This window comes from Diadema setosum, chromosome 20 (assembly GCF_964275005.1).
Source record: "Diadema setosum chromosome 20, eeDiaSeto1, whole genome shotgun sequence".
In the NCBI taxonomy this organism is placed as follows: domain Eukaryota; kingdom Metazoa; phylum Echinodermata; class Echinoidea; order Diadematoida; family Diadematidae; genus Diadema; species Diadema setosum.
This window is the reverse complement of record NC_092704.1, coordinates 18,696,825-18,715,612: the sequence shown is the minus strand read 5'-3', so window position 1 is coordinate 18,715,612 and position 18,788 is coordinate 18,696,825. Positions and strand designations below refer to the sequence as shown.

The following is an 18,788-nucleotide window of genomic DNA, read 5'->3' as shown; positions in this document are numbered from 1 at the left end:
AAAATGTTAGAGCTGTGGGGGGGGGGGGGGGGTTAAGGGAGACTAGTTTGTTCGTTTGTTTGTTTGTTTTTTCGCCTAGTAGGCAACAGGAGGAAAATGTTACCAGCATTTGCATTTTTGGGTTGTTCATTTCCTTTTTTGTTTGTAATGGAGATTGTGCTGCTTCATTTTTTTTTCAATCTACAGAAACCCATTAAGGACAGACCCTCAATGGGTTACAAGATTTTTGAGGAGTGCATGCATGGGAATGGTGCTGTACAGAAGGCAACATATTCATTTGGCATATTAAATCTAAAGTTTTATCCAGGAGAGAGTAAGGCTAACTACAAACATTTGATATTTCCTGTTTAGGATGCCTTGGAGGAGGAGGTAGCTGTTGGGGACTTTGAACATGGAGCATGGTTTCGGATGAAAACTGAATTAGGAATCAGAGAGAGTGATCCTAATTCCATCCTGCAGCAGAATAACATTGCCCTTGTCATCAGAAAGGTAGAGAGCGATCCATGTTATTGTCATTTAGGAGTGGGTGTGTGTGTGTTGGTGTGTTTGTGTGTATGCAGTACAGTGCTTTGACCCTAAAAAGACTTGGCTATTTTGATGCCTAGCAAGACGGGGGGCTCATTCAGCCCCTAATCCACGTGCGTCACCCACAAGGTAATCTACGAACCTGAATTAATTTTTGATAGATTAATTATGCTTTCAATATTTATGCATGAAATGAAGAAAATTGGCTGATTGGCTGTAGATCTATAAATGGAGGTCCAGAACTGCTAGTTTTTGGTCTACGTACTCTTTAGGATTCTTATTGAATACCGTGTACATCCAAAAAATGGCGGTAGTAAAATTTTTGTCTTGTGGTATTTTATTGTTTTTAAAATTTCTTTATTTTCTTTCTTTACATCGTTGTTTTCGACTTTTTGTTTTTTTATTGTTTTTTTTTTCTGATGGAAATCATCAGCGACACTATTCCAATCATAAACAGCATGAAAGTAATTGATTTTAATCAGTAAAAGTGAAAATAGTGATACATTTATGAATTTTGGCTAGAAACAGAATTTGCATTGGATTTGTACATGAAATCATGTTTTTGAGCAATTTTGGGTCTGACATGCACTTACAAAATATTGCGTAACTTCAGAACCGTGCGCCCGCTGGCGTGAATTTGGTCTCAAAAGTTGCGCAAGACTTTAAAGAAAAAAGTCATGAAATGCCGTGGCACAAGATTTTTACGTTACAGATTTATTGTGAAAAATGTCAAGGGGGGCTCAAAAAGCCCCCCGTCCCCGTCTTTTTAGGGTTAAATTCATTGTGGGAGTGGACAAGGCTGTGTCACACCTGCATGCACTGTAGCAGGTTTGTGACCCATACAGAGTGGTCCACAGGGGGTTTCAGCGTGTTGCTGCAACATGCTCAAATTCTTATGCAACATTCTCAACTCTTGTGCATCATTCTCAGAAGCCAACAACATGCTATGCAACATCCTCAAGACTTTGCAACAAGCTCACAATAAAATGTATTCAAACATGTGAAAAACATATGCAAAGCATAAGGAACATCAAACTACCTGGCAGCCTACTTAGATATTTGTGTGCAAAATATGAAAGAGAACATTAAATATAAACAGCATAAAGAGAGATAAGCTGCAAAATACTGTGTACTACTTGCTTGTGATGGGCGCTCTGCGCACATACAATTACTGCAGTATTCTCAAATTCTGAGCTTGGAACATGCTCAAATTTCAAGTTGTGTACCACTCTGGACATAGTGTATGCGATGAGTTTGAAGAAAAAAATATAAAATTATAAAGTCATATGCCAGACAGTACGAAAATGGGTAATGTCATCGTTTGTTACCATGCAGGCAAGTCTGAAGCAGCTGACCAAGAACAAGGTCACTCACCTCTGTGTGATGCTGAAGACTATCTCCATCAACAGCAATGATGCCAGTGTAACTCTGTGCGACCCCAGTGGCCAGATGCAGGGTACCATCCATCGCAGGCTGGTGGAGGATCATCAGACAGAGCTTAAACCAGGCTCTGTCCTGGTGCTGCGTCAGGTCTCTCTCAAGTTTATGATTTAGCTTCTTTTTTTTTTTTTTTGGGGGGGGGGGGTTGGGGGGGTTCAGACAGCATGATTATGTTTAAATGCATGTGCAGATATGCAGTTAAGATAACTGTATTACTGTGTCATGTGCTCAGAGCAAAGATGGCAACCAAGTCATTCAATGTGTATTATCAAATTAGTGTGAACCAATGCACAAAGCATTTCTTTTTTTTTTTATTTTGAAGTAGTGTATTTCATGTACTGGCATGTATGTAGATAGTTATATATCATCCTTTCCTTATCCTATTAGACCCAAATCAGGAAAATGCTGCACTCAGTAAAGAACAGACCTACATGTGCAGAAAAAAAAAAAAAGACAGGAGCTTCCTTTAACTTTTACTGCCTCATATTTGTGAACTTTTGGTGATGTACACAAAAAAAAAGAACTCTCATGCCATTCGCTCCTAATTGTTGTGCTATAAGTTTGGCAAGTATGCAATGATTATTTGAGTATCATGTCTTGAGCCTGTGAGTTATATGCTCTTCCCTGTACAGTATTCTTGCATTATGTGTGCATGTGTGATGCGCTCTTTCATGTCACCCTCAGAGATTGTTGAATCTTTTCCAAAATATGTCTCTTTTAGGCGTAAAAAGTATATACATAGATTTCTTGAAAGCACCATCAAATTTTACAGTGACCTTTGAGAAAGCATTGATGAGCAAAGAAAAGAAGATATCCCTCATATTGCAGTCTCCCATGAATATGTTTTTCAGACTTTCATTTGATTTTTTATTCTGACACAGGTTGGGGTACTTAGTCCATCCCAGCGTAACCACTACCTCAACATCACACCGAGTAATCTGGTCCAAGTCTTTCCTACTGAGGGTTTATCGAGACCAGGCAGCCAGAAAACTCCAAAGAGATCAGTAGTGACTCCTGCTAGAACACCACAATTAAACAAGCTGGCAATGGAGGATGGGGGATCCCCTTCTGGAACAAGAAGGGATAGGATTTCATCAGAGTCCAGGACCAAACAGCAACATCCAACTGATCCTGCCGCTGCTACCAAAGTCACAACAACTAATAATTTAATTGCACAAGATACAGGACAGGGTACAGCAATTGCTGGGAATGTGTCTTATGCTTCTGGGGACAAACGGAACACACGGAGTGAAAGCATGGAGTGCATGTCCCCACCACTTGACAGTGCTCATCTTAGAAACTCAACAGAGCAGGCAGAGCACTTACATAAACATAGAGCTCATGGTTTTGCAAATGTCAGGCATCACAAGACCTTGCTCTCATCAAACACAAATAACAGCATGGAGCAATCGACCTCAGCATCTTTGTCGAACATCATGTCAGACAGTCATCCATCATCTACCAGTCACCAATTGACACTGCCAGAGCATGCTCCAAAGAGAAGAGCTGTGCCACCATCAGATCCCAGCTGTGCAGATGATAGGTTAAAACAGACATCTGTAGCCTGTGAGGAGACTAAGAGACCTTGTTTGAGAGACATTTCTTGCCAGCACTCTAATGTGTGTGGAGATTCTTCATTGGGCCAGATGAAGCCAAGAGGCTGCAGTGAAGGTAAGCATAATAAGCCTTGTTGCAATCAGCGGTATACTCAAATTTCAATAGAGGTTGCTCAGATCAGTCAGATTACAATTTGCAGATAACCATTTTGTTCTGTTCATCATCTTCATAAGAATGGAATGAAATGGAAGTGTTGTCAAAGTAACATCATGAAACGTATACATTGAAAATATTATGGCCAGTGACACCTTTCACTTTGGATGAGATGGTATCCTTCCAGGTGACATCCATGCAGCAGCTGCCTGTGTATAGCATGGCCTATGAATTACCAACAGATCGGCTTATACTTGTTAAATTGGCACAAATTTTGAAGTCCAACTTTGCTATCCCCGAGTCATACTAACCATTGCATACACAATTCTGGCTCTTTCTTTTGTTCTGGCATCTCTTGTGAGTCCTTTCCATGATTTTTCTCAGATTATTTGTCCCATCATGGTCAAACACAATTTTGCTTCATGTCTGTACACAAAGTCTGCATGGTGCATCAGCACTGAAAACAATCACTGAACTCAATGTGCTTGTCTAGTGTCAAATCTTCATGAGGGACAGCCCCAAAGTGGAGGTTTAGGAATGGTAGTGGCAATATCCGTAATGCTTACAATAAATGAGAATGGCAAGTAGTTTATAGCAGAGTTTGATTTATATTCTTCCCTCACTCTACAGGCAAGTTTTATCAATTATTGGTATCGAACTTGGGTTTTATTAGCTCACCTGAGCCAAAGGCTCAAGTGAGCTGTTGCGATCGCCCTTCATCCGGCGTCCGGCGTGCGTAAACTTTTTACATTTTCATCTTCTTCTTGAAAACCCCAAGACCGATTTTCATCAAACTTGGCAGGTAGCATCCCTAGGGGGTTAGGAACTATTTGTTAAAATGGGCACCATGCCCCACCCAGGGGGCCCCCAGGGGGGCCCAAACCCCCCAAAATTAAGGAATCTGTAAAAATCTTCTTCTCTAGAACCAGAAGTGATAGAGCTAAGTTAATACTATGAGTTAGTACATTGATGACTGTAGTTTCAATTTGTTCATGGCAGAATCAGGGGTACCCCCCTTGGGACCCAGGGGAGGGGGGTGGGGAGGGATCCTAATAGGGCCTAAATTGTACATTTTCATCTTCTTCTTGAGAACCCCATGACCCGTTTTCACCAAACTTGGCAGGTAGCATCCCTAGGGGGTTAGGATCTCATTTTGTTAAAATGGGCACCATGCCCCACCCGGGGGGGGGGCCAAAATGAAGGAATCTTTAAAAATCTTCTCTAGAATCAGAAGTTATAGAGCTAAGATAATACTATGAGTGAGTACATTAATGACTGTAGTTTCAAGTTTGTTCATAGCAGATCCAGGGGTGCCCCTCTTGGGGGCAGGGGGGGGGGGGGGGGTTGGGAAGGTCCAAATGGGGGCCTGAATTGTACATTTTCATCTTCTTCCTGAAAACCTCATGATGGATTAAACTTGGCAGGTAGCATCCCTAGGGGGTCAGGATCTCAATTTATCAAAGTGGGCACCATGCCCCACCCAGTGGGCCCCAGGGGGCCCCACAATCCCCCCAAATTAAGGAATCTTTAAAAATTTGGGCCCTTATTGTACATTTTCATGTTCTACTTGAAAATGCCTGGTCAAATTTTAGTAGAGCTGTGAATAATTTACATTAGCGACTGCGTGAAAGGTGAACTTGCGATACTCAGGTGAGCGCTAGACCCGCGGGTCTCTTGTTTTATATTTATATTTGTAAAGCAGAAATTCTCCTTGTTCAGATCTGGCACTTCAAAAAATGATAACTTTTATGTACACACCTATTCAGATGAGGACTTTACTCAAGGGAGAGAGACTCAGTACACGTCTTGTTCCATTCCGGTCTGAGATGCCAATCTGTTTATTCTCGGCCAGCATGGCTGGTTATATAACATGTCGAGTATATCGTATTTACAGTCATGGGATGAAGAGGGTGGGTCGCAGAGGAAATGAGATGAACAGGTGGTGGTGTTTATGCGAGGTAATGAAGCATGGTGGTGGCTGGAGAAAGGAATGTCGGGTTGACCGTGAGAAAGACAGGATAGAGTGACCAAAGCAGTGATGGTGGAATGAGAACATGTGATGGTACAATTCAGCTTCTTGGCATAATACATTTATATACATGTGCAAACACGATAATAACTATCAGCCACATCAAAAAGTAATGTTTGGATCACCTCACTTTCCATCTTGAATTGCACCTCAGTAGGCACCTTTGATTCATGAGAAACCTGTCAGTGAATCAGCACAAATATCCCTTGGATTGGTTTGGAATAAGCTGCCTTCTTGCTCTCTCTTTTTTTTTTTTTTTTCCTTTTTGCCAAATCAGAATTACATTTTATACTTACATTAAGAAAAATATAATTAGATTTATCTCATGTTATTATTTTATGCATTCTTTTATAGTTTCTCCAGAAATCATCAGTGACCTGCTGGATGGACTTGAAGATGAATTGTTTGAAGATTTCTGAGGCCAGGCAGGCAGAAAGGCATTGAGAGGATGAGAAATAGAGACTGATGGAAAAAATTCAGACACATTTGGTAGGCCTATAGTCCGTGAAGATTACTATGTACATGGTGCTATTCTGTTTCTTGCAAATCTGTATATTCAACACATACATTTTTAGATCAAGGGTCCCAAAGCATTGTCAAGTACTGTTGGCACACTGATAAGGCCCTCGGTACCACGAGTGCATGCCAGATTTATGAATTACCTACACAAAAAACTCTTTATCCATGTACACAAGGTGCTTAATAAATATGACTACTGTATACACTATATATTTCGCGTGGGTTTTATTTTCGCGAACTTCGCGAGTCGGGAGCTATTCGCGAAATTAACATCACGCGAAAATATTACTTTCCAAAATGAATCCCTTGCCTTGATGATACGAACATTTCAGTACTAGTCAGTATACCATGTCACGGCTTACTGAACAGACCATACTGGCTAAGCTTGCATGTTTACGTACATATAGCACATCCACGTCTAACTACTAGTATACACAACCCAGTCGCTGTAAGTAGCATTCGCACAGCACAGTAGACGGCGCAATACTATTTCTGTGAGAAATTCCACTTTCTTTTGGTTTTGTTTTGTTTTTTTTCATTGCGCCACAACGTTACGAATGCGCGGCGTGTCACCCTTGATTACATGTACTACTACTAGCTCTTGCGTTTGCATGCCGCTACATCTTTACAAGTACTGTATGTCAACTTTAGGGGCCGGGGCTTCGTATGCTCCAGCTGGTTGCGCTGAATTTACTCGCATCCCTCGTACCACTCGTCAGAAATCTAGCGCGATGGACTTAGGCCTAACCACTTCAAAAATGTTGAATTCTAACTTACTAGTTCGCAGAGTTTGGTAAGTTTTTTTCATGCAGTGTATAACTAGTATCATTCTTATTTGCTAGTAAGTTGAAAATTCATATTTTCTCTGGTCCCCCAATCGCGAATTTAACCACTCGCGAAAATGTGTGACAACGGCAATTCGCGAAAATTTATGTACACGAAAATTATAGCGTATACAGTATCATGATTATACAGACAAACTGTGTTGTAACGAACATGGATGCAAGAAGATTTTGTCACTGAACAGTCTTGGTCTAATATCAGATGGGTCTACTTCCCAGTTTGTCTAACACCACTACGGCTAAACTCATTTGGTCTACCATCAATTTCGTCTAATGCCCGTTTGGTCTTAGCCTCACTTGGTCTAATGTCCAGTTTGGCTAATCATCATTTAGCCTAATGACTAGATGGTGTAATTGCAATTTTGACTCCTTGGATTTTTTTTTTCCATTTTGTCTAATAAATTGTGCGCTGATTGTGGGTATTAGATGAAATGGGCATAGCCCACCTGGAAGTAGACCAACTGGTAATCAGGCTAAGTGGCAATTGGACTAAATGGTCATTAGATGAACTGGTTGTAGACAAAATGGGATTAGACCATGTGGGTTGAGACTACATGGCTATTAGACAAAGTGGGAGTAGACCAAGTGATAGATCACCATAATGCACACCAGCACGTAAAGGGAAATGGTGTACAATATGCGCACTGCTGAGTAAAAACAGTCAATAAGCAGACTCAGTTTTTGTGAACGTGCTATGTCGTTGTAAAGAGTTTATTGATCAGAAAACCAAGTGTTGAGTGTTTTCTTTAAAAAAAAAAAATAAATAAATAAAGTAGTTGTCCCTGGAATTATGTCACATGGCTGTGTATGTGATTCATGTTTTGAACTTTCTTTTCTCAAGATACTAATTCATATGACTTCAGTAGGAAGCCAAAAAATACAAAACATGTTTTCCATTGAGAGAGATTGTTTATGTTTGTTAAACAAGGTCTGGAAGCATTTGAGCTGAATTCATAATCATTTGTAAAACTGACATTTATGTCAGTTTTAAGAAGTTTGAAAATTTCATTGTCTCTTTCTCTGGATTGAGAGTGTAATGCATTAATTCTTATTTAAAATATCAGTCAATGTAAATGCAACTTAAGTTTTAGAGACAGATGCGTGCATCTGTACCCCCTTTATACAACTGTTATGCACATAGCGCATAATGTACATTGTACATGTATATATTGCAGTATAAGGAAAATATTCCATACCTGTACACCGAGGAAGCGTTTTGATAAGATTACATGTATCTTGTATCCTTTATTTAAGTGATGAAATAATTCAGCAAAGATGACTGTCTTGTACTTCTTCTCTTTTTTTTTTTTTTTTTTTTTTTGGTCATTATGTCATAATTAGGTTGTAGTTGCTAAATCAATAATCACAAAATAATTCCAACAAATTGTTTATACAAAGCTGTGGCCAAGCTTTGAGTTAAAGGGATGGTATAGTTTTTGTTGAGATAGGGATTCAGGTTTCAACTTTTTGCAAGATGATTAGAAACCCTGTTTTAGAAATATTAAAGAGCATACAATCCTGAGAGGAATTAGAAGGTTTATTTAATGAAAATCGGTTTTGAATGGCTGAGATATCCAAAAACAAAGAGGGTGGGACCCATCTTTTATTAGGACCTTTTTGTTTGATACACTGTACTGTATAATGTGAACTGGGGAGTCTAACAAGGTAAAAGGTCAAAATGGTCAATGAACTTTATGTGATATGCGTTGTACTCATATTATCATGGTGAACTCTCAATTACTTTCCTCAGCTTTGAGCTAATACCACCAAATTTGTAAAAAGATTTTAAAAGGCACCTGTCAATTCAAACATGGTTGGTAAAGTCTGACAAGGTCAAAGGTCATAAGGTCAATGAACTTTCCCCGACAAGCACTGAAAACATCATGGTGTGCTCGCAACCACAGCTTTGAGCTATGACCTCAAAACTCACACCACAGTTATTATAGGTCGTACATCACCTTAAGATGCCAGTCAAGTTTGGATATTGGTAAAGTCTGACAAAGTCAAAGATTCAAGGTCAATGAACTTACATTGCAAAACACTTTACTCACATATTGCGATATGCAGGCCAGGCATTACTTGGTATTTGCCTTGTGTTGTCATCAGTTTTAATCTGCCAAAAGTAGATTTGAACATGGAGTTTACATTGCACTTGTGATTTACATCTGATTTCAAGACTGATAAGATAAATGACAGAACAATACAGCTGTTACACGTATAAGCATCAGTAGTGACTTATAGAACAAATGAATTTGATAAGATAATAAATAAGCTGATATAACAAGGCAGTTTTTGTCCCCGCCGAACGAGTTCGAGCAGGGGACTATGAAACGGGCTCCGTACGTGTGTGTGTCCGTCTGTCCGTCTGTCCGTCCGTGCGTCCGTGTGTAATCAAAATGTTCAAAATGCTACTCCTTCGCCATTTCTAAACCGATTTTGATTCTGTTTGCTTTATATGATAGCACTGCATGGGAGCTTTGAAACTTCTATACAGAACTTCAGTTGTGACCTTTGACCTTGACCTTTGACCTATATTGTACATTTTGCTTCAAAATGCTACTCCTTCGCCATTTCTAACCCGATTTTGATTCCGTTTGCTTTATATGATGGCACTAGGTGAGGGCTTCAAAACTTCTACACAGAATTTTGACCTTTGATTTCTTTGACCTTTGACCTTGATTTTTGACCTATATTGTACATTGCCTACAAAATGCTACTCCTTCACCATGTCTAACCCGATTTCGATTCCGTTTGCTTTATGTGATGGCACTAGGTGAGGGCTTCAAAACCTCTACACAGAATTTTGACCTTTGACTTCTTTGACCTTTGACCTTGATTTTTGACCTATATTGTACAATTTGCTACAAAATGCTACTCCTTCGCCATTTGTAACCCAATTTCAATTCCGTTTGCTTTAAGTGATGGCACTAGGTGAGGGATTCAAAACTTCTACACAGAATTTTGACCTTTGACTTCTTTGACCTCTGACCTTGATTTTTGACCTGTATTGTACATTTTGCTACCAAATGCTACTCCTTCGCCATGTCTAACCCGATTTCGATTCCATTTGCTTTATGTGATGGCACTAGGTGAGGGCTTCAAAACTTCTACACAGAATTTTGACCTTTGACTTCTTTGACCTTTGACCTTGATTTTTGACCTATATTGTACATTGGCTACAAAATGCTACTCCTTCGCCATTTCTAACCCGATTTCGATTCCGTTTGCTTTATGTGATGGCACTAGGTGAGGGCTTCAAAACTTCTACATAGAATTTTGACCTTTGACTTCTTTGACCTTTGACCTTGATCTTTTTACCTATATTGTACATTTTGCTACTAAATGCTACTTCCGGCGGGGACATATATTACGCACCGCGTAATTTCTACTTTTCCTTGTTGTTTTTAAACAGGTGATCAGTAAGATAAAATGAGCTGGTTGGTGTTGATTAGATCTTATCATAGTGGCTAGATTTTGCACACTATCTTTGTTATTATTGATTTTCTTAAGTAAAAGATTATAATACAGCTGTATAAGATTACTGACTCATGTTCTTGGATAGCCTGGTCCAGAAAATTAGGGCAGTCAACCAGTTAACTTATAAATGCATTAAAATCTTATGCATACCTATTTCACAAAGATTAATCCAGACAATGAGCTAGAAAACCAGCTTGCCCTGTGGCTTGCCCTGACATAGCAACAATAGACCAGTTCATAATTCCACGTTGTGCATGAGCAGCAACAAGGTCATTTGTACCAAGAGGCATTTTGGTTTATTAATTCACTGAGATAAGCATCTGTGATGTGATGATTATTCATGTGATCCTTATCTAAATAGTGCTTGCTAGCACATCCACCTGACAGCAAGCCTGGTATTTGGCAATATAAAAAAAAAAAAGTTGTTATTGCATTCAATACGAAACAATGAATTAGATGCCTGCTAAAGTGTCAGCTGACGGACTATTCTGGTCACCTGGTCTAAACTCAAGTTCATACTTTGTTTGAACACGAATTCCATAAATTGTTTTGTCGGGCAAGCTTATGCATTATACCGCTTTGAAAACGAGTGAAGTGCCTAACCAACTGAGAAAACACAAAGGTCATTTGTACCAAGGTGTACATGAGCTAATTACGAACTGGCTTATTAGTGCATGCAACCTAGATTACATTTACATGCCTTGATGTGAATTTGTTGATGGTGAATTGTATAGTTAGCTACTACTACATGTAGTAGCTCCTTCCTCAAGGATATCCATGAATTTGATATACACGTGCACTATGCACTCCTGTTTTAACCCGTTGAGGACTGTTTGACTTTGCTACAACATGCATTTCCCATAGACACTTGCCCGAGTATACTCGGGACTCGTCCTCAACGGGTTAATGAACATGGTTTTAACAAAATTCTGTTTACAACAAAGTAAAGATTCAGGTCCCCAAATTATCGTCTATATATCTTTATATACAGCCATACTTAAATTGTTTGGTTACACAAAATTTCAGTACACTGTATAACAAAAGAAAACTATCAGTCCCAAGGACTTCATGATATCAGGAGTTGACTTCCAATAGTAAGTCAGTCCGATACCAGAGTCCATTCAACCTCAACAGAATCAATCTTGATATTTCAAACTTTGATTCCCTACAAGAGGTATGGCAAACCTAAACTTCCATTACTGGTGATACAAAAAATTGCCCATAGAATCATTTGTAGCCATCACATTCTGTTTTCAATCAAATGTTATCAAAACAACCCCTGCAAACAAGACTGCTCTGAAGTGTGAAATTAGAGTCTACCTAGTACGGTTGTAATACATGTAAATGTCACAAAAAGAAAGAGAAAAAAATGCTGTGATCTTATTCAACATAGGTACAGTATAAGGCATATTGTTTCACACATGTTATGGTTTCTGTTTTTTTCACTCCAGCCATGAGATAAAGTCAGACACTACTTGTGATGTAAGAGTGGTGTAATTCTGCCCCAAAATTACTGTAAAGTACATGTACATTTTACATTCAAAATCCATATCATAGTGCCCAAGTACACCAAAATTATTAACTGTACTAGGTATTTAATATACAGTAATGCACAGGCACTATGTAGTTTTGTTCTTTTAGTAAAAGGCAGATACTATGCTATGGCAGATTTTACACTGACTTCCACACTTACCATGTGTACACTCTATAAATGTATGCCATTATTATACTGGCAACTTACACTTCAGTATTATGACAAAGGTGATTAACTGATGATTTTAAGTATATGTATTCATTGTGCTTGTCAGTCAATGAAGTACTGTATTGTGTCATTTCTGTTATACACTGTATACATGTTGTATATATAAAATATATAATCATAGGAAATACAGTGTAAGACAGATTCTGATGTGTCCTTTGTATGTCTATTTGACTTTGTGAGACAGGTCATCACTTTTACCTGAGGACATGACACTTGGTTTTGTGATCACAAATTTGTTGCCATGTGTAAAAGCTGCTTCAAATATGTTCAACTTGCTGAGTGTGAATAATATTCATGAATACAAACTGTACGTGTACATACATGTATGTACAAGTATTGAACAGGTTTTAGCAAAGACTTACATATGTATACAGGTATCAAGAATTGAGGAGCCACGCTGGCATCCTGTATGTGTCATATTGTATTATAACAGTGTACAATTCAGTTTGATAAGGTTTAAATAGCAATAGTATTCAAAAAAAAATAAAAGATGAAATTTTATTTCCACCTGCTTAGGACCTACTGTGGTAAAAAGCAAAGCAAGCATGTTTAGAAAAGACTTAAATCCAACACTGTCCTACACGTTGCGTATGCCAGGTACAGAAATGGTACATGTAGACAGGGAGGTGTTACAGAGATGGAGTGGCAACTCTTCGTAATTCATGCAAACGCATGTTTGGGTTCAAGGCGTTACAATGGGATGTCTAGCATTCCATTACGCTTTGAAGTCATGCTCGGCGCCGCTCTGGTTTGCAAGACGAAGTTGGGAGACGAAGAACGCATTTCACCTTTCGTTGAATTACAAGTTCTATTTCACTGTAAAATTTTAAATGAAATAGAAATGTCTACTCGAATTGATTTAGAATAGTTTAGGAAAGAATTCAATATTATAAACATGTATTTCTAGTTTCTTCGTAATGCGCAAATCAAAATGAAATGAAAATTAGGCCCTCTTAAAAACCTAATATTTTTCCATAATGCGCATATTTGTGCATGTTAGTTTTGTAATCTTTTAATCTGGGATATTTTGATCTTTCAAATACAGTACTCCGCTAAAGCGTATTCCAGCGTGCTTTTAAACTATTTGCTGTTAAAATTGTTAGTTTTACACTGCATTTTGGTTCGCTGCTCCAATTCAAGTTACACAAATTCATTGTTGCCATCACATTGAAAGAGAGAGCGAATTGCAGTAGGGGCAAGTATTTCTAGATGTGAGAGCGCTAGTAACCGGGGGGCCAAAAGCTGAAAACAGAGGTCGAGTTGCACTCTCTCTACAAACTAAGTAGACCATGCTTATTTTCAAGTTTTTATTGTAACAAACACTATTCCACTGGTCTACCTCAAAAAATTTGTTGCGAAAGCCTCCAAATCCAAGATGGCGTCCAAGATGGCCGCCATATTTACTGAATTTGTTATTTGAATGATAGAATTCGATAGAAACATTAGATTTCAATAAATGAGATGTCATATGAAAGAGAATAAAATTATCTACAAGTTGATACCATTTTTGTGGGTTATTGTTATAACTGGATTGAGATTTTAAGGAAAAAACACTCATTTTTTGACATTTTTCTGAAAAAAGGAAAATCATGAAAATGCTTGATTCAGCATAAATCAAAGAAAGACTGAAGGATTATCTTGAAACGTTTCAAGAATTTTGTTTGACATATAATTAATATTTGGAGAAAATTAGAAGACAGTACCACTTTCGGTTCAGGAGTTATAATGTCTCAAACTTGAAAACTCACTACGTAAAAATGGCCACTTTAGTTGTGACAAAGACCTTGTTGGTCATAAAAAAGTCTGCGCGCGCCAAGACTACTACACGCACCACTGGCACTGGCGCTTGTAGCAGTGCCAGTGGTGCGCGTAGTAGTCTTGGCAAATGCAGACTTTTTCTTTGACAAACAAGGGTTTGTGCCTGCAAACTAACTTTTCATACCAAGTGGTAGCTCAGGTGATACTGATCGCTATTATTTCAAAGTAGATTGTTCTGAAGCAGATGAGATGAAGCAAAAAAAAAAAAAAAAAACATTTCAAATAGAGGTAATAGCTTGAAACTTGGCACCAATCTTGTTGTAGATAGTTTAAGACAGAATTTAGATCAACCGCTGACAAAAAAAAAAATCAAGATGACAGCCATCAAAGTTGACATAGTGTATTGCGCCAAATTAAATGTATTATTTCGATTTTGATACAATTTTGTCTGTTGCGCTATCTTAAACCGTCTTAAGTTTTTATGGACATATTTTTAAAACCAGTGATCTTCTACTCTCCGAAAAAAAAAAACCCAAATCGAGTGGAAGTTTTTAATTTTGATGTGAGGATTGAATAACAGAAAACGGTGAATTCAGAGTGAAATTGGAGTGACTTTTGAGTGAAAATGTTCATTTTCACTCATTTTAGAGTGACCTTAGGCAGGGCCTCACACGAACTTTTATTTTTGGTGGCCCAAAGGCAAATATCCGACCTTTTTCGTTGGCCCGATCAGGCCACCAAATTCTTCATTTCTGACATTTTGTTGGCCCGACGTGCGTTTTTGGTGGCCCTGGGCCACCGGACCACCGTTAGTGTCGAGCCCTGCCTTAGGGATCACTCGTCACTCTTCGAGTGATCCACGAGGTCACTCTAAAATGAATGAAAATGAACATTTTCACTGTCGAGAGATCCTTATGTCTTATATGGGAAAGCATCTAGACATACCAATGGCATAAGTTCAGATCAATTGTGACACTATAACCCACATGAAATCAGCCTAAAAACAATGTAAGAAAATCTGATAACAGTAAATACAGTTTCAGCATGCTTATTTGTAAATGTGAATATACAGCACGAATAATAAATTTGGACAATTTTATTCGAACAATATACTGAAAAGTAATTTCGCACAAGACATTTAAGAGCAAAGTTGAGAAATTGCCGCCATGTCGGATTTGTTTTGTTTTGTTTTGTTTTGTTTTTTTGTGTTTTTTTTTTTGGGGGGGGGTTCGGATCAGAAGGGCTTTCAAAGACATCTGCGGATCAGACATTATTACACATATACCATCATCATTCACGTTTCTACAACAGCAGAGTAACATACAAGTAAAAAAGCATATCTTTGATACAGAAGCATTTCTTTTTTTTTTTTAATCAAAGATTGGGCCTTACCCAAACACTGGAATGAGCTCCATCCCCCCCCCCCCCCAAAAAAAAAGACCCTCAATATGGTTTACACTACTACAATATCGTTCGGATGTACAGAAACATGTAATAGACAGCAATATAAGAAGATTAAAAAATATATCAAATTATAAGTTACAGTGTATAAGTTGAGATTTAACTTTTACGCAACACACTAAAGGTATTGTTTACCATTGGGAGAAATATCACATTCGATTTATATGTGCAGGTTAGTTGTATCACAAAACATTCTACCATGTAAAAAAAAATATATAATAAAGCCTAAACCATACGGAGATAACACCATTTCTTTTCAAGAAACCATAATCATGATAACTGTTAACAATTTAGTATATAAAACAACATTCTTATCAGATCTATTTAGTATATCTAACAATATTTAGCATTAATTATACTTATTTAAGTTTGTACATTAGTTGTTCTATCCCTAAGTCACAGTTTAGAACTAGTTTGAGACATTATAAGTAAAGCTGGGTTTTTGTTTTACGTGCACTAATGGTAAATAATGCCTTGAATGACAACCTTGATTAATTACCGCCATCTTGAATTTTGTGTGGATACTATGTTTATCGCTAAATATTACACATTGGCAAAATTTGTGTCAAATTCCAAGCTCCTATCTCTTTTGGAAAATACTTCCTGTTCAATCTTATCTGCCTCAGAACAATCTACTATGATGAAATGCCACAGTATAGCGACACCTATATACCACTTGGCATGAAAAGTTAGTTTGCAGGTACTTGCAAGTCACTAAATCATAACAATATTGCATGTGACCATGTAAACACATTGTATGCAAAATTTATAATGCATAAATATAATATTTTCAAGTTTTAGATTTTAACTTGTCAACAGTGTATGATATTGCCTATAATTCCACAAATATGTATTATGTCTCAATCTCAGTAAATCTCAAGCTCAATCGAAGGTTTCAAAACAATTCTTCAGTTTGTCTTTGATAAATATCAAATCATGCATTTTTACATTTCAACCCCATTACAACCCCCCCCCCCCAATTTATCACAATACACAGCTAAAGTGGTATCAACTTTTATGAAGTTTTGCTCTCCTTCATATGACATCAAATTTGTTGCAATCCAATGTCTCTATCAAATTTTATGTTTGAAATGTTAAATTCAATAAAAATGGCGGCCCTATTGGACCGCATCTGTACTTTGGAGGTTTTTGCAACAAATCTATTGAGGTGTGCTTACGGAACATTGCTTAGTATACTTAATTATTATATGTATGATCTTGTTTATAGAGAGAGTGGAACTCGAAAAGTAAGCACGATCTTGGATTTGACCCTCTGTGACGTCTTTGGGAACAGATGCGTGCAAATATATATCATGTAAAATTGGATTTCAAGTTTGAGACATTATAACTCCTGATCCAAATACAATACTGACCCCTAATTTTCTCCAAATATTGATTATATCATGGCAAAGATGTCAATTTCTGCATGGTTTTCATAAACATTTTTAATCTTTTTTTTTTTTTACTTTTTAGAGAAATATTCATGGTGCATTCTGAAAAATGTCTCCATAAAAACCTAAGATGGTTTGAAATACCATTAGAATATTCAGAATATATAAAAACCATATAAATAGACAGCAAAACAGACAAAATTGTATCAAAATCAAAATGATACATTTACTTTGGCGCAATACACTATGTCAGCTCTGATGGCCTGCAATATTGAATTTTTTGAGTGATTGATCCAAATTTTGTTTTAAACTTTCTATAGCAAGGTTAGTGTTTGAAGCTTCTACCTCTATTTGAAAGATATTTTTTGCTTCATCTCATCTGCTTCAGTACAATCTACTTTGAAATAATAGCAATCAGCGTCACCTGAGCTACCACTTGGTATGAAAAGTTAGTTTGCAGGCACAAACCCTTGTTTGTCAAAGAAAAAGTCTGCGTTTGCCAAGACTACTACATGCGCCACTGGCACTGCTACAAGCGCCAGTGCCAGTGGTGCGTGTAGTAGTCTTTGCGCGCGCAGGCTTTTTTCACGACCAACAAGGTCTTGTCACAACTAAAGTGGCCATTTTTGCGTAGTGAGTTTTCAAGTTTGAGACATTATTACTCCTGAACCAAAGATGGTACTGACCCCTAATTTTCTCCAAATATTAATTATATGTCAAACAAAATTTTTGAAACGTTTCAAGATAATCCTTCCGTCTTTCTTTGATTTAAGCTGAATCAAGCATTTTTATGATTTTCCTTTTTTCAGAAAAATATCAAAAAATGAGTGTTTTTTCCTTAAAATCTCAATCCAGTTATAACAATAACCCACAAAAATGGTATCAACTTGTAGATAATTTCATTTTCTTTCATATGACATCAAATTTGTTGAAGTTTGATGTTTCAATCAAATTCTATCATGCAAATAACAAATTCAGTAAATATGGCGGCCATCTTGGACGCCATCTTGGATTTGGAGGCTTTCGCAACAAATTTTTTGAGGTAGACCAGTGGAATGTAGTTTGTTACAATAAAAACTTGAAAATAAGCATGGTCTACTTAGTTTGTAGAGAGAGTGCAACTCACTCCTTAAGTAAGCGACTTTTTGGGGTTTGGCCCTCCGGTTATAGTCCCGATTATTGATGCTCTCTTTTGCCAAAGCACATGGGTAACACCTGTAGTTGAACGCATAACTTCTCGGCGGCGCCGCGCATGACTTCAAAGGAGAGCAGTAGTTGTCTTTTCTTCTCTAGCACCTCCCTGATGTAGATGATTTCAAATACCGGTACATGTACACTATGTACGCTATACACTGCACACATAACATGGCATAACACCTGTAACTGTAACAAAGCCGACAGTCATGTCATTACTCAAGCACAGTTCCACGCATCCAAAGTAGGCCTACAGTGTATCACATACATATTTATCTTTGACTGACTAGAATCATTTTCAGTAAATCAAAAGAATGTCAATTGTAGTTGCATTATGCATGAAGAAACAGTTAATCAGAGGAAGAATGCAGAACTCTGTTTGTAACAGATAAAAGCATGAACCAAGCCTCTTACAGTTTACATACACTTGCATCATTACACTAGGGCACAAACCCCTGCAGGGATCTTAATGTGCCACAAACTGTCTAACGGTTATAATTGCTCATGAATGGAAGGAGCTGAGCTCAAAAGCCTTGAGATAAAGCAAATATCCCAAAAATCATTTGATGTAACAGGGCACTACATATTCATGTGCATAGCATCTTATCATCCCAGGTTGTATTGGATATCATCTTCAGACACCATCTACACTTACGATATAAGTACATGTAGTACTACAC

General features: G+C 37.8%; 1 protein-coding gene across 1 annotated transcript in view; it reads left to right on the top strand.

Annotated features, from left to right (window-relative positions):
* The window catches only part of LOC140243476 (uncharacterized), a 28,432-nt gene extending 20,721 nt beyond the window's left edge, over positions 1 to 7,711 (top strand). Inside the window, exons 5-8 of the mRNA XM_072323149.1 lie at positions 352 to 489; positions 1,861 to 2,055; positions 2,847 to 3,636; positions 6,059 to 7,711. Coding sequence (XP_072179250.1) covers positions 352 to 489; positions 1,861 to 2,055; positions 2,847 to 3,636; positions 6,059 to 6,123 — 1,188 coding nt within the window. The 3' untranslated portion in view covers positions 6,124 to 7,711. The remainder of the gene's footprint in view (positions 1 to 351; positions 490 to 1,860; positions 2,056 to 2,846; positions 3,637 to 6,058) is intronic.
* Positions 7,712 to 18,788: the final 11,077 nt, after the last annotated feature.